This window comes from Paramisgurnus dabryanus, chromosome 8, assembly GCF_030506205.2.
Source record: "Paramisgurnus dabryanus chromosome 8, PD_genome_1.1, whole genome shotgun sequence".
Taxonomy (NCBI): Eukaryota; Metazoa; Chordata; class Actinopteri; order Cypriniformes; family Cobitidae; genus Paramisgurnus; species Paramisgurnus dabryanus.
The window spans coordinates 20,649,964-20,667,369 of record NC_133344.1 but is presented as its reverse complement, the minus strand read 5'-3'; the positions used below and the strand labels follow the sequence as shown (position 1 = coordinate 20,667,369).

At 37.0% G+C, this 17,406-nt stretch overlaps 1 protein-coding gene across 1 annotated transcript in view; it reads left to right on the top strand.

Annotated features, from left to right (window-relative positions):
* Positions 1–17,406, top strand: part of nlk2 (nemo-like kinase, type 2) — a 102,920-nt gene that overhangs the window by 73,010 nt on the left and 12,504 nt on the right. The window contains exons 4-7 of the mRNA XM_065280911.1: positions 1,926–2,032; positions 2,396–2,481; positions 6,491–6,700; positions 9,783–9,884. Of these exons, the coding sequence (XP_065136983.1) occupies positions 1,926–2,032; positions 2,396–2,481; positions 6,491–6,700; positions 9,783–9,884 (505 nt within the window). The remainder of the gene's footprint in view (positions 1–1,925; positions 2,033–2,395; positions 2,482–6,490; positions 6,701–9,782; positions 9,885–17,406) is intronic.

The following is a 17,406-nucleotide window of genomic DNA, read 5'->3' as shown; positions in this document are numbered from 1 at the left end:
AAAAAAAATGTTTGTACAAAATAGTTTTGAGTTTGTACAGTCAAAGGTAGACACTGCTATTTTTTTGAACACACCCCTTTCAACTAATTGCCCAATTGCACAGCCTTAAGAGCGTGCATATCATGAATGCTGGGTCTTGTTTGTTTTCTGAGAATCTACTGAACCTACTGGTAACTTGTTTGCCACGTAGCAATAAAAAATATACTAAAAACCTTGATTATTCTGGTTAGTCACATTGTACTGCTATTATTTTGAACAAGACTGTATATATAAACACACACATACATTTAAGAAATTTAAGAAACATGTTATTTATGTATATATTTTTTCAAATTTATAAATAAAATAAAATGTATCAAAATTTAAATAAATATACTGTATATATAAATTAGGGCCGGGACTGGATTAAAAAAATTAATCTAATTAATTAGAGGCTTTGTAATTAATTAATCAAATTAAACACATATAAATATTTGACCTGAGAACATTGAGAAGTTATTTTTTCACATGGATTTTTAGTATACCATGAATAATGACTGAATACATAAGCTTAAGCAACAAAATATTGTTTATTTTTGTTCAACCAAGTCGTTGTACCCGGAGTCGGGCTAACGTCCACACTAGCTGCTATATGTTTTGCATTGAGATGATACTTGAGGCTCGATGTGCTGCGGGTGAAATGTGAATTCCTTGTTGCATAGCTTACACACAACCATGCTCTTATCGACGCTTTCATCCGTTCGTTTTTTATAAAAAAAATTCCCATCCACAGGGCCAACCAAAGCGATCTCATCAGCTTCTTCGTTCATGTTCACTGTGGTTTGTTGTTGTCTGAAGTCATGAACGCTAGTCGGTCCGCCGAAACTCATCCAATGAGAAATGTTCCGCGGTGCAAAAATAAGTGCGATTAAAATGCATAAAAAATGTTTAACGCGTTATTTTTTGTGTAATTAATTAATCTTAATTAATGCGTTAAAGTCCTGGCCCTAATATAAATATAAATGTTTCTTAAATACATACATGCATATCCAAAATAATTACAAACAATGCACACACATATATTATGCGATAAATCGCGATTAATCTTTTGACGGCCCTAAAATATACTGTACCGAATTTTCCGGACTATAAGTTGCTCTGGAGTATAAGTCGCATCGGTTAAAAACGCAACTTTATTTTCTTCCTTTTGAAGAGGAAAAACATATATAAGTCGCACTGGACTATACTCTGCATTTATTTAGAAAATTATCTTACAAAATCTAATCCAAGAACAGACATTTAATCTGGAAAGGCAAGGTATTCAACTAAACAATAGCACAGAAAAGCAGCCTGAATAAGTGTCCGTACATGTTAAAAATAACACAAACAGTTATTTACATGATATACAATAGCATACAGAACATACCTGGGAGGCTGAATTAACACGACAAGCCAAATCAAGTTTAAAAAGGTCCAGAAGTCATTCAACATCACTAAATCCATTGAATTACATAAATACAGGAGCAGCATAGAACGGATTCTCGCGGCAGTAGACGGTAATGGTTCATATTAAATAATTTTGACACATAAGTCGCACCTGACCGTAAGTTTCATGACCCGCCAAACTATGAAAAAAATACGGTATGTATATTATAAACATTAGCATTATTATCAAATCAAAACAGCTTTTACTTATTCTAGATTATCGGACATGATGTTATGGTGCATTGCAAGCCATTCTGAAACATTTTCATAGGTGGTGCCCGCAATGTTGACCCCAATTGGTTTATAAAGTGGGATGCAGTCTTTTTTGTGTCCCCCTCCAAACACTCTTGTTTGCAAACGAGTGCTAATACATCCATCATTTGGAGCGTTACTGATGTGTTTGCAGTTCCTGCTGCTATTTTTTGGCATGATCGTTTCCCTTGACATAGCTCCAACTGCAGTTATGTGGTGACGGAGCTGATGCAGAGTGACCTTCATAAGATCATCGTGTCTCCACAGCCCCTGAGCTCTGACCACGTCAAAGTCTTTCTCTACCAGATCCTGCGAGGTTAGAAATGAACACACACACATTTACTGGCCTCCAAATGAGGACATCCTGCAGACCTCTATTGGTTTTATATACAGATAATTATATTTACTGCAGACTTGACCCTACAAAAAGCATGTCTCAGACATCTTGAGAGTCAGATTAATTTTTTTTTTTTTTTTGTCATGGCTAAGACAGATACTGTACACACAGACACACTCATCATGGGGTCATTCTTTAAAATCTCAAGTGCAACCAATTACACACAAAGCTTTCTACTTTTGGAAACTGGATTATGTTTCATATATCATGCCAATAAAGTATGTGTGCAATAAATGCATTAGGGTCTGATGTTGTTTATTAATATATACGTTTTATCCCCAGGACTGAAGTATTTACACTCAGCTGGTATTTTGCACAGAGACATCAAACCTGGTAACCTTCTGGTCAACAGCAACTGCGTACTTAAGGTTAGTGAGAAAATTAATCAATATATATATATTGTTTGTGTGCCGATTTCTTCCCTCTGTTGAGGTATAAAATGTGCATTTCTGACTGTTCAGCTCTTTTATACCAGCTTTTGTGTCTGTTCAGCCCCTTTGTTTTAGGCCATGAATCCTGCTGTTGTTTTGGGGTTTTATAACTCATTTCTTTCTGCAGAAAGACAGAGCCACCTCATATCTGCCTAGCCAGGCCAGGTCCTCGGGGCCAGCCTGCACACACTAACACACACAAACTCTGGCTCCGAGGGTCAGGGCTCCCTTGGGATTGATTCATCTGCTCCATTCCTGACATAAATCTTCATTTTGGTTTCTATATAGAGAGTTCAGTGCCAATAGATAAAGCAAGAAAGATATGGAAGATATAGAAGAGAGAGAGAGACATTGTCTGGGTGTGCGTGCGTGCTGTCTTTACCGAGCAGCAGGAGAAATGTGCTCGAGGGAAGAGCGGGAATAGATCATACTATTGGGCCGCAGAGAGGGAATCATTTAGTATGCACTGGTTCATTTAGTCCCTAATCCCCATTTCCGAAAAGGAAGAGCGTTTGGCTTTATTTAGCTGTGACGTGCAAGGTTTAATGCTGCTTTAAAGAACTTTAATCATTTTATGTCTGTTCATGTTTTTTGTGTTATCAGTGTGTGGATTTTAAGCTCTTTATAGATAAATTGTCTTTTTTTACTGTGATAGATTTTGTGTCAGTATGTTATCAATTTTGGTTGTGAATAATGTGTATATTATAAACTTGTAGCGGTTTATACAGTGGTGTGAAAAAGTGTTGGCCCCATTTCAGATTTTTTTTTGCATGTTTGTCACACTTTATTGTTTCAGATCATCAAACAAATTACAATAATAATCAAAGATGACACAAGTAAACACAACATGCAGTTTTTAAATTAAGGTTTTTATTATGAGGGGAATACAAAATCATGACCCTGGGTGAAAAAGTGGAACAGTGGTGAACCTTCCCAGGAGTGGCCGTCCGACCAAAATTACCCCAAGAGAGCAGCGACGACTCATCCAAGAGGTCACAAAAGACCCCACAACAACATCCAAAGAACTGCAGGCCTCACTTGCCTCAGTTACGGTCAGTGTTCATGACCGCTGCTGAGCAAAAAGAACATAAGGGCTTGTCTCGGTTTTGCCAGAAAACATCTTGATGATCCCCAAGACTTTTTGGGAAAATATTCTGTGGACTGACGAGACAAAAGTTGAACTTTTTGGGTAAGATGTGTTTCCCCTTACGTCTGGCGTAAAACTAACACAGCATTATAGAAAAAGAACATCATACCAAAAGTAAAATATGATGTTTTGCTGCTTCAGGACCTGGAAGACTTGATAAATGAAACCATGAGTTCTGCCGTCTACCAAAAAATCCTGAAGGACAATGTCCAGCCATCTATTTGTGACTTCAAGCTGAAGCGAACCTGGGTTCTGCAGCAGGACAGTGATCCAAAACACACCAGCAAGTCCACCTCTGAATGGCTGAAGAAAACCAAAATGAAGACTTTGGAGTGGCCTAGTCAAAGTACTGACCTCTATCTTATTGAGATGCTGTAAAATGACCTTAAAAAGGTGGTTCATGCTTGAAAAACCCTCCAAAGTTGCCTAATTTCAACAATTCTGCAAAGATGAGTGGGTGCTGTAACAGACTCATTGCAAGTTATTGCAAACGCTTGATTGCAGTTATTGCTGCTAAAGGTGGCCCAATCAGTTATTAGGTTTTGGGGGGCAAGCACATTTTTCACATAGGGCCATGTGTGTTTGGATTTTGTTTTCCCTTAATAATAAAAACCTTCAAAAATGTGTTTGATGATCTAAAACATTAAATTGTGACAAAATAATAAAAAATCAGGAAGGGGGCCAAAACTTTCACACCACTGTATAATAGTACTCATGGGACTTTTTATTTTGGGCTAAGTTTTGACAGACTAGCTGTTGCCCTTAAATTGTGCATTTAAAGGAATAGTTCACCCAAAAATAAATAAATTCTTTCATTATTTGCTTACATTACAATGTTATTTCAAACCCAACCAAAATTTTCAACCCCAATAGCACTTAAAATAGGCCTGATTACCCCATGTAACCTTAATAAACAGGTTTATGACAATAAAAATTACTACTATACATTTTAATTATAGTTTAAAGGTGCATTGGGTAACTTTTAAAGGATCTTTTTATAGAAATTCAATAGAATATACTAGGGGGGTGTCCTTAGTATTCAAATCAGAATTTTCGAATCTTGCCTATAGACCCCTTCACAGTTCACGTCACAGGCGGTTCCCACTGCGCATGTCGGGGTCAGAAATTTTTCTTTGTCTAATATTGTTTCAATAACATTACAAACTGTTTAAATTTACCTAAGATATAACGAACTATGTCCTGACATTATGAGATAATTTTGTGAAAAATATCAGTTCAAGCACAAGTGCTCTCTGTTGGTATTTGCACGCTGTCTATACCCGTGAGACGCGGCTTTCCCAGGCACACGCTTCCGATGTGCGCAAACACAAACTTCTTAAAAAGAACTTGAGTGGTGCATTGAAATCTTTTACACATTTCATTTTCTTTGCTTAATATTTAAATTGTCAAGTCCTAAAACACGTTCAAAGTATAAACTTTTATAAGGGTGCAGCTAGGGCTGCAACAACTAATTAAATAGTCGATAATATTCAATAATGAAATAACGGACAACAAACGTCATTATCAATAACTAATCAAAAAAATAAACAATAATGACGTTAGTATGCTAAAGTTAAATTATGAAAATATTATTCAGTTCAGTCAAATGTCCTAAGCATTGTTCATACTGCCCCCGGGCCATCTGCACTGCACTAATTGCCAAGACCTGTGTATTGTACAGGGTTCCCACGGGTCCTTGAAATCCTTAAAAGTTTGTGAATCTGGGGGGGGGGGATTCAAGGCCCTCGGAAGTTTTTTGAAAATATACATACATAGATACAGGTCATTGAAAGTGCCTGAATTTATTTTATGCAAGAAGTTTTCTGGGAAAAATCCATATTATTCCCTCTGTAGTGTAGGATAATATCATAAAAATTCTAGACTTTTTAAGCACATGTGCTAAACTGTTCCCTTTAAATGCTTATATCTTCTATATGCGAATGTTGATTCATACCAAAATGCTTTTTTGCATAGTTATGTTTGACAAATGAAAACGTCTCAGATTACGTATGTAACTGTCTCAGGGAATGAGACGCTGCGTCTCTCTTTCCATACTTCCTGCGTCCCTGGAACGTCGTCTTTGGCAATATTTTAGATAGCGATATACTTCCTGCCTCCTACGTCACCCTGTCTTTGTCGTTAAGCCTCACCATTGGTTGAATTTGATGTAAACATTCAGATGCCTTTACCCTTGGAGGTGTCCCCAAAGTGTCACCGCAGTGAGTTCCCTCAAAAGGGAACTGTAACAATGTATCTTTAAAGGTAACCTTGCTCTCACTTGAATATGTCCCCACATTTAGTCCTTGAATTTGAGGGTATTGAACCTGGAAAATCATTGAAAGGTCCTTGAATTTGAAGTTAACTAAGGTGTGGGAACCCTGAGTGTAAATATAAAATACAATAAGAAATATTTTGTAGTGGACTGTTTGTTTAATCTTAATTTACAGGATTCGATTTTTCTTTAGGGAGAACATTAAATAATACTATTAAGATGGCCTGGGAAAGTTACTTGATTAAATTGTTATTCATGATGATTTCAGTCTTTTTTTAGAGCGGAGAAGAGGCAGCAATATTTCTCATTTATTTCCTAATAGCACTTTCATTGGATTAAAAAATAAGGCAGTGAGTTTACAATGTGTTTATCTACTTAATTAAAATCTGATTCTTTTCGCCTAATTTTAGTTTTATTACCTATTGAATGTGATAACTTTTTTTAATCTTTATTATTCATGTCAGTCAGTGTACACTTGTCACAGTCACAACCCATCAAGCATGTAAACAATCCATTATTTTGCACAGATTTGTGACTTTGGCCTGGCGAGAGTGGAGGAGCTGGACGAGTCGCGTCACATGACCCAGGAGGTGGTGACACAATACTACAGAGCGCCAGAGATCCTGATGGGGAGCAGACATTATTCCAATGCCATCGACATCTGGTCTGTGGGCTGCATTTTTGCTGAGCTGCTTGGCCGACGCATCTTATTTCAAGCTCAGAGTCCCATTCAACAGGTATTTACATGCGCGATGCACAGCACTCGATGTGCTTTAACTGTCTGTTAATGATTATATTCTTGGAACATTTTGATGAACAGATCGAACCCCCTTTCATTTTAGGTGAATGGTAAGGCTGGGAACAACATCTTTGTCTATCACTCAAGGCTCTTAGATTTTATTTTTTAAAGTGTGGTTTTATGTGATTCAAGGCTTCTTTGCTGTTGCTTTGTATGAATCGGATCGAATGGATTTAATTTAATGTATAATACAGGAAAGGTTGTGTTATAAGTTTGGCTTTGTAACATTATCAATGAAAACAAAAAGGTTGGATACTGATGTTAAGAGTTTGACTTTAACAAACATTGTTTTTGCCGAATTTTATGCCAGAAGAGAGAGAGAGAGAGAGAGCGAGTATGCCGACAGCTCAAGGCCTCTGTTGTACTGAAACCCCAGTGTAACCGTGACCCAGAACTCCTTTGTCCTGTTTTCAGTAAACAGTACAGACAGCATCATTGCTAAGGAAAAATACATCTAGCATTCACACAGACAGAGATTCCTCTAGTATCAATTCTGATATTTCCAGCATCTCGTAAACATGACATATGATGCAATAACATTTAATGTTCAGCCACAGTAATTATCCTCAATGTGTTCAGCTCAGCATTTGTCCCATGCTGGGAATTCTGGATGAAAGATCTGCCTGTAAAAGTCACTTTTGCTCAGTGTGTACTAAATGGATATTTTTACTCTGATCAACAAAAATATTTAACTAATGTTTTAGTAATTATTTTCCAGTGCTAAAGATCAATACGCAACCCTTATTTTCTTCAATTAGCATGTTTTTTTTTCATAGAGCATATGTGACAGATGCGTTTAGAAGTAAGATTACCCATACACTTCTTAAGTATTTTACACAAAAGATTATGAGCCATATGTTGTATTAATATTTCCCCTGCAGTGTTTCACAGACTGTTTGACTGGCTGTTTTTCTCAGTGTGTATGTGATACTTATACGCATGGCTCTGAATGTTCACAGACAGCAGCACTTGGACATCTGATTTAAACCTCATTAAATTCTCGCCAGTAAAGAATTTGATTTCCTTGAATGTGGTTTTATTTTCTTTATGTAGAGATCAGGAACACATTTCTAGACTTTTTTAGGTTTCATCTCGTATTGGGACTCATTGTTTTTGGTTAGAAGAGCAGAGTTAACATCATTTGTTTATATTTGTACATGCTCACTCATTTGCTTAATGCATATATTTAAATGCTAAACCTTTCTGAGACCGAAATACTATGAAATTAACATCATGTGTTTGAGCATAAGAAGTTAACAGCATAAAAGTGTTTTTACTTATTTGTTTCTAAAATAATTGTATTGATTTAAATGATTGATATTAAATAATGTACATTAATGTTATAATATTAAAAAGCTCCAACCTCATTTACTAGCACAAAAATTATACTATTACCACCTACTACGTACTACTACTACTACTACTACTACGTACTACTACCACCTAATTACTTTTACTACTTACTACTACTACTACTACTACTACTACTACTACTACTACCTTCTGCTACCTTCTACTACTACTACTTACTACTACTACTACTACTACTACATGCCTTGACTTGCCTTGCCTACTACTACTAATAATAATCATAATAATAATTGTATAATAATATATTAGTAATACTAGTAATAATTATTATTATTATAATTATTATTAATGCAAGTAATCATTATTATTATTATTATTAATACTAATAATTAAAACTAATATAATAATTTATATTGAGTTTTTGCATTAACAATTTATAAATGTAATAAATAACTTTATTAATAATTTAATTATTTTAAAAAACTAATTTACTACTAATACTATTACTACTACTACTACTTATTACTTACTACTACTACTACTACCTACTACTACAAGTAAGACAAGTAATAATAATAATCATTATTAATACTAATAATTATTACTACTAATAATAATTTATAGTGTTTTTTGCATTTACAGTTAATAATTGTAATATTTAACTAAAAAAAACTAATTTAATTTAATTAAAATTTCTAATATTTTAAAATTCAACAAAACATTTTTAGATACATATACGCTAGCTTTTGGCGACATGTACACATGAATCATTTATTTAGCTTTTTCTACCCCATTCTGCATCATTAGGAGCTGCCCATATTTGTAAATACATTTTAATAAAGAAAGAAGCTTACAGAAGACTCATCTTCTGTGATATTAAGCTTAAATAAAAGACTTACTTTTTTCGACCTATGGCTTTGAGACCAATGCTTTTCTTTGCTGCCGTGGGACATAAATAATATATTTTAATAAGTAAGGGATAATCCACGGCTAGCCATGCATTAAAGGGTTTTAATGCACGACGTAGAGGCGAAGAACCACCCGACGCGTAGCGGAGGGTGGTTGTCTCTGCGAAGTGCATTAAAACCCTTTAATACATGGCTAGCCGTGGATTATCCCGCTTATACCTTGGTTATTTGCCAAGTTAAAGCTGTAATTAATGTTTACAGTGTAATTTTTTTAACAGACGGGTAAAAATGACAGTCATTTTTAAGTTAAGGCTCGCACTCCATCCGCTTTAAATAAAGTAGTGCTGAAATAAAACCTGCGCACTTTAAAGAGAGATGCACTTATGTCTCGCTTGCTCGCTCTCTCTGCAAGTGTAACTGTGTTACTATGGTTACCAATGTTTATAGTAGCAGATTATTTCTAACTGTAATTAAACTGACTGGAACTACCTGTGCATTAAACAGTTTTAATGCACACCTTCCAGCCAATCAGAATCAAGTATTTAAACAGACCATGGTATAAAACAGAAATATATTATGTGCATTACATTTCAGCTCCACTATATTTAAACATTTAAACAACTTGTTTTTTTTTACTTAATTCAGAAATTTGGAAAATAGTGTCGTCTTGCAGAAGATATCACAGTTGTGTCTATAGGTCAAAAGTTTTAAACATTTTAAACCATTTTTATGGTTTGTGCTGAAAGTTTGTGCTAATATTCCCTCTATTTACACTTGACCTTTCTTCCCATTATATAACAGCTGGACCTGATCACAGATCTGCTGGGGACTCCGTCTTTGGAGGCCATGAGAACGGCGTGTGAAGGGGCCAGAGCTCACATCCTGAGAGGTCCTCACAAACAGGTGAGTCTGTCTTCATACAGGTACACTGCGTTCAAAATCCACAAAAGCAACCACGACAGTGAATGACTCATTTAGTGGATTATGTACTGTTTGAACGTTCTTTCGCGCTGATGTTTTCGGTCCTATGAAGCCTGATGATAAGCAGGCCCTGTGGCGCTACCATGGCGACAGGCTGTTCCTGCACCTATTGACCGATCGTGCACCTTGTTTATGGAATCAAGTCACTTTTCCTGCCCCCGGAGTGCAGAAATCCCTTGTCAGCTGCTGCTGTTGGACTCCCTGAACTCGACTCGCTCCCGGCCTCTCGCTGTGACTCCCTCCCGCAGTCTCCATTTCCTGTCCTCCATCAAATCCACTGACAGACGGATTGATCAGTTGATGAGAGCAAGGAGAGAGAGAGAGAGAGAGAGAGAGAGAGAGAGAGAGAGGGACATGATGGCTATTGATGTATTCATGCACAGCATTGCTGCCAACTCTATGTATGTAACTCTGTCTCCTATTATTAAAGGAGTAAACAAAATGATGAAATGAACACCTAGCTACAGTAGTGACATCATGTCGATTACATCAGGAAATAATTTTGACTCGTGGCTTGGTTTGTATTGACAATTATGCACTTTAAATTTGCAGTAATGGGGCATGCATACCATTTTTGTTGCAAAGGTACATTTGTGAAAACCCAGCTAAAGTTATATTTTTGTGATTTTACTGTTTTCTATATAAAATCATCCTACATGCGGTGAAAAATAACCTTGATATCTTTAATATTGACTGAATGAGGTCAGTTATGTGAAATCAATGATTGAAATCAAACTTTGATGCTTCACATCTCATAATTAGATTATGGTTTTGAGTATCCAGAAAGCTGTGCAAGTGAATGTGAAAGAGAGAGATTGACTCTGGGTGTTGGCTCTGTAGCTAAAGACAGCAATGCTGAGATGGCGATACCCTGCAGAGAACAGGAAGTGCAGAGGAAGCGCTGTGGACCTTTGCTTCCTGCATTACATCGACCTGATGCCTGGCTGCTCATCAAAGAGCACCACTTCTCTACATATACAGACATGCACCTGCTAGAATAGAAAAAAGTCTTTACCATTTAGGTCGGAATGTAAAGAAGAGCTCTGTCTCTGGTCGCACACATGCATTCTCCCTCTCATTCAGTCATACTGACATTTGGCTGACCTTGGCACTTGCTTTCTGTGTGTGGTCTGTAGGCTCTTAAGCCATGTCGTTTTAATCGTGTGGATTGGTCAGGGTCTCTATTTTAAAGAGGGAGATCATAGACCACTCTGATGGGTCTGGGGGTCATAGCCGTGGTCTGGCCTGATAGTATATGTTCACTGAGATTGAATATCATGCTACTGGGGTGAATCCTTGTTATATAGGGGTATAAATGTTGTTTATGCATATGAACACACTATATATGAAGAGCTCCGATGCAAAACCCTCTAAGTGCATCTAGCATGTTTTCTTGCAAAAGAGCATTTTTTTTTATCATCAGCTCTTCATATCTAATGAAGTTACAATACCATTGGATTATAAAACAGAATATAAAATAAAATTGCTCAAATATTATTTTTAAGCTGAAGAATTTACAACAATGCATTTTGAAATGGTAGAATATGAATGTAGCAGTTGTCTTAAGCTTGGTATCCGGTTAGTATTAATAAACTTTCATGTATGTCTCTTATATTGTCTGTGCTTGATGTGCAGTCAAGGTTAAAATAAGAGTTGTCTTGGTTGATTTTGGTCCCCATTCCATGGGGTGAAGGTTTAAGAAGTCAATGCATTTAATATTGTTTAAGGAGCCAGGTGGCTTTAAAAGTGGCGCCAGTGCTGGAGTCTTTATGACTGGGATAAATTTGGTATACCGGACCTCCACCTCTACTTTGAGAAGGTGAAGAGCTTATCAAGGGTTTTGGGTTAAAAAAAAATGGCAGTGGACGAGGTGTGTCTCCAGAGGGTCTGGCAAAAGGATTTCAAGAGGCAATTCAGCATAGTTCTCAATAGTGCTGTGAGATGTGGTATGCTTTAATGCCTGTGCTCAACATAGAGACAATCACTCAGGATTTGACTGAGTGGACAGGATGGAGGAATAAATAAAGAGGTCTGTCCAAAATTAAGAAAGAGGGAAAGAGACCGATCTAAAAAGAGGTCTAAAGGGCGATTTATAGTTGTGCGTAGGTCCTACGGCGTAGCTACGGTGTAGGCTATCCGTAGCCTGTGCGTAGCCTGACGCGCACCTCACAAAATTTCTAACAGCGTGTCGGCTCTACGCGGACCGTAAGCGCTGTGATTGGTCCACCAGAACCCCTCCCGTCAGGTAAAAAAACTGCGTCATAGGTATTTCCGTTTGAGACGGTGAAAACAAAGATAAGCCAAGTTGAGGAGTGATTTAACTCAAACTGCAAAATAAGTCGCTGTTTATTTACTTCCATCATTGCTGGTCTTCTCAAATTATACACAACAAGTTGCTATTTCTTCTTCGTTTGTGGGTTAACTTGCTTAGCTTCTTCTTCTGTGACGACTTCTGCTGCTACTGTGGTTACACGCGTGATTACTACCAACCAGCGGTTTCGCGTGTGTTTGCACGTCGACGCGGACGGGCGACGCACAAGTATAAATGAAAACCGATGCGGAACCTACGCCGTCGCTGCAACGCCGTAGGACCTACGCACGACTATAAATCGCCCTTAAGTCTTAAGATCAACTCTGATGAAAGTGGATAAAAAGAGAAGAGGAGGAAAGAAAGAGGGTAAAAAAGAGAAGTGAATGAAACAAGAATGAAAGATGGAAAGAAAGAGAAGGAAAAAGAAAATACAGAAAAAAGAAGGAAAGATGCTTCTATTATTTTGCAAGGCTCTTACATCACTAGAAAGAGAGAAAGCTTTTAGCAGCCATAGAGTGGTAGGGAAAAGAGAAAAAATGAATGAAAGAAAGAAAGGACAGAAAGAAAGAATGGTCAGGAAGGAAAAAAGAAGAGAAAAGACAGAATAAAAAGAAAGGACAGAATAAAATAAAAGACAGAAAGAATGTCCAGAAATAAAGGAAAGAAGGAAGGAAAGTGTGGCCAGAAAGGAGGGATGGAAGGAAGAATAGACAGAATAAAAGACAGAATAAAAAGGAATGGACAGAAAGAAAGAAAAAGAGAAAGGACAGAAGAAAAGAAAGGTGTAGTAAGGAAAGAAAGAAAGGACAGAATAAAAAGAAAGACAGAAAGAAGATAGGACAGAATAAAAAGAAAAACAGAAAGAAGATAGTACAGAAAGAAAGGCCTAAAAGAAATAACGGCCAGGAAGGAAAGAAGAAAGGAAAAAGAAAGAATAAAAGAAAGATAGAAAGGACAGAATAAAATGAAAGACGAACTGAGAAAGAAAGAAAGAAAGAAAGAAAAGAAATCCAGGAAAAAAGATTGGGCAGAAAGAATGGCCAGGAAAAGGGAAGGAAGGAATGAAAGAATGTCCAGAAAGGAAGGAATGAAGAAAAGACAATAAAAGAAAGAAAGAAAAGACAGAATAAAAAGAAAGAGAGAAATAAAGATAGAAGGAAGGACAGAGGATAAGAAGGGAGTGAAGGAAGAGAGGAAGCAAAGAAATAAAAAAAGGACAGAAAGAATATAAAGAAAGAAATGACAGAAAGGAAGGAAGGAAGAAAAGAAAGGAAGCAAAGAAACAAAGGATGAAATAAAAAACAAAAAAGGCAAAGAAGGAAGCAAAGAAAGGAGGAAAGATGGAAGGAATGAAGAAAGGACAGAATAAAAAGTAAAAAGAAAAGACAGAATAAAAAGAAAGATAAAAGAAAGACAGAAGAAAAGAAAGGTGAATGAAAAAAGAAAAAAGGAAGGACAGATTAGAAAGAAAGAAGGAAAGAAAGGACAAAATTAAAAGAAAGACAGAAAGAAAGACCTAAAAGAAATAATGACCAGGAAGGAAAGAAGGAATGAAAAAAGACAGAATAAAAGAAAGAAAGAATGGACAGAATAAAATGAAAGACAGGATGGAAAGAAAGAAAGAAAGAAAAAAGATATCCAGGAAGAAAGATAGGGCAGAAAGGAAGGAATGAAGAAAAGACAATAAAAGAAAGAAAGGACAGAATAAAAAGAAATAAAGATAGAAGGAAAGGACAGAAGATAAGAAGGGAGTGAAGAAAGACAGGAAGCAAAGAAAGGACAGAAAGAATATAAAGAAAGGACAGAAAAAAAGAATGAAAAAAGGATAAAAGAAAGAAAAGACAGAAAAAAAGACAGACAAAAAGGACAGAAAGAAAGATAGAAGGAAAGGATAGAAGATAAGACGGGAGTGAAGAAAGACAGGAAGCAAAGAAAGAAAAAGAAAGGACATAAAGAATATAAAGAAAGGAAGATAAGAAAGGAGTGAAGAAGGAAAAGCAAGCAAAGAAAGAAAGGAAAGTATAAAAAGAGAAAGAAAGGAAGGAAGATGGAAAGAAAGAACACTGAAAGACAAAACAAGAAAAGATGAAAGTGAAAGATGCATAAAAAGAGGAGGAAAGAAAGAGGGTAAAAAGAGAAGAGAAGGAAAGAAAAATAATGAAAGATGGAAAGAAATAGAAGAAAAAAGAAGGAAAGAATGAAGTTTTAAGTTGATTTGTTTCCCTACAGTTAAGAACAATCATCTCTATTGTTTCTCCTACACCTCCCACATCTCCTACACATTTCTGCTGTCTTCTACTACTTCACATTTAAATCTGTTTATCTTTTCACTTCATCTTTTAAGAGTAAATCAGTTCTGCTGAGCTACGTAAGAGAAACATCTGAGAAATGCTAAAGCTTGTAGTTCTCATACACCTGAATGCTGTTACACCACCTGCCCATTGTGTATGTAAAAGCCGGTAGGGAGCACTGAGAAACAGATGTACGCTCCACTCCGTGCTGATTTTTTCCGCCTTTGCAGCGAGGCAACCTGATCGGATCAGATTTCCTCCTACACAGGACACACATGCACACACACTCGGGTCAGAAAGTGATGACCCTAGCGCTGGGTGGGCTTACAGTAAGGGCTTTTAGACGGCAGAGGGAATGAGGTGAAGGGGATGTTGTGTAATGGCTTTAGGGGGGAACTTGTGTGCCGGTTATAGCATGAAACAGTACAGTGTGTATGCTGAGCAGAGCTGCGGCAGATGTAAAACAAATTCACCAGGGACCACATAGCCTGACAAAACTCAACGGCACCTGCTGACAGATTGTTGATGATTTATTTTCCGTTGTCAGTTTGACGATGCCATGTAACCTCTGGTGCGATGGGTGCAGGGACTTTCGCAGATTCATGGGATTCAATTGAATCATTGACTACTGTAGTGTATTCCAAAACCGGGGATGTTAAGTAGGTTCCTGCTCTATAGCTTTGCTAATATCCAGTCCTGTTTGTAATTACTATGAAATGGAAGGAAACCATTATGTGTCCTTGACCTCATTAGAAAATTACATTGACACTCGACACTCTTACAGGTCAACTTTTAAGTCTTTCCATTAAAGTGGATGTTTTTGTTCAATGCGAGAGACCTCAAACCATTTTTATTCACCCTGTCCAGTTCTTGTTCTCAAAATAGATCAGATTTGGGGCTGTTTTGAAATGAGATCCATCTGATGCTCATCATTATCATCATATCGACTCAAACACTTAGCCAGATTAGTTTGGGCTTCCGAGTGCATCCGAACGCTGTCTCTGTTCCAGCTCTCAAACCAGTGTTAAGTGCTTCCATTCCAACTGAAACCAGAAACAAATATGCTTTCACACAGCCTGACTGTCAGTTTTAAGACACCCCCACCCAGCATGAATGTTATCCTATCTCAGTGTGGCACTCGCCTTTAAAACACCGTTCTCCTATTGGTTGTTCCCTCTCGCTCTCTCATATTTTTCTCACAATGGCTCATACACCAATGTTCTTAATTATATGCGCATACTGCAAAAAAGTGATGTTGTAAGTATCTCATGGCCATTTTTAAAAATGTTGATTAAAATCTTGATATGGAAATAAAATGACCTGATGAACCATAGTAGAGTAATATAATGTATTTACGTATCGCATGATTCTTGTCACAGAAACATGCAATAGCAAGGCAATTGCAACACGCATTATTAAGGTAATGGAGTGAGGCGCTGTACATTCGCGCTGTAGCGTTTATCTCTTTCATTACATTAGGCTATATGAAGCAATAAAATAGCTTGGCGCCTTTTTCGAGAAGTGTTTTCTTTGCCTATATAATTAAAAAACTTCTCGAGAACAACTTTCTCCATCTTAATTTTGACTTTGTACATTTATCCAGAGATAAAGCGTGAACTTGACGAGAGATGCTTTGCGCTGTGTTGCCAAGTTCTTCTGTTTTTGCGGACTTAGATTTGGCTTCTATAAGTGAATTTTTTTCTAAGGGTTAAAGATAAAGGATTTTGTTTATCATCTATTGTTATTTGGTCTGTGAATAGTCATTGGGATGCTTTTGGACTAGTTCTGAATGTCCTTTGGGCTGGTTTGGATACGCGAATCTGGCAACCCTGGCTGTGCGCTTACGCGGACGCTAGGTTCGGATTATATAGAATATACATGTTAAAGAACATTTTCATCAGATAGCAGTGTTTAGAGTGCATGTAAACTGTACTGTCGTAACCTGCAATCGGATTAAATTCAGTCCAATAAAAAAAAAATGTGCATGTAAACATATTGTTAGATGTGTCAAATATCATTTTCTAAAGCATATCCAAAATTGATCCAAGTTTTCATGCGTGCCCCTTTAAATGCAAATGAGCTACTGGTTTCGGTTAAATAGATTTGATTCCAGTAAATACAGTCTGGGACAATAGTTCCTTAAGCCGTATTAATGCTACAACATGCTAACAAACACATTTAGAAAAGCTTTTGAGTAAAGTTAACCAGTCAGTCAGTGGCCATGGGCGGGGCTTTATTAGTGTGACATCACATTACTGCTTTGGTTTAATGGGGATTAAAAAAGCAGTGGGTGGATTTTCTTCATTGTAGGGTGCTTGTGTTCACACACTGCCAACACACATTTATGTCCAATTACCTTGTAAAAGTAGATTTTGCATAATATGAGCCCTTTAGGTAAGTAAACTGTGAATATCGAATATACTAAAGAAGCCTGTTGTAGTCCAAACACACCATTCGCTTTAGTTTGTTTGACTGTTCAAGTGAAGATCATCCTTTTCAGATAAATTTTTAGGTTTCATTTTACCCTTCATTTAAAAGATTTACACATACTGTACGTGCTGACACGAAACCACACATTCAGATTCTCGCTGTCAGATACAGAAAGTTGTCTGTCCTCTGCAGCTCAGCCTTGTGTAGAATCACTGTTGTATTTGTCAGCGTGCGTTGTTTAATGGCCTGTTCCTATTTAAACTCTCCTTTCACGCCCGTATGAAACAAAGCCTGCTTTTTTGGTACGTGCTAACTGCAAAACAAACAAACAGATGAGTCTTATCCACCTGTCTGTCCTCACTTGGCCCTTTTTCAGGTGCGCTTGGGTTGCTCGCTAGCCCTGCAGTTACAG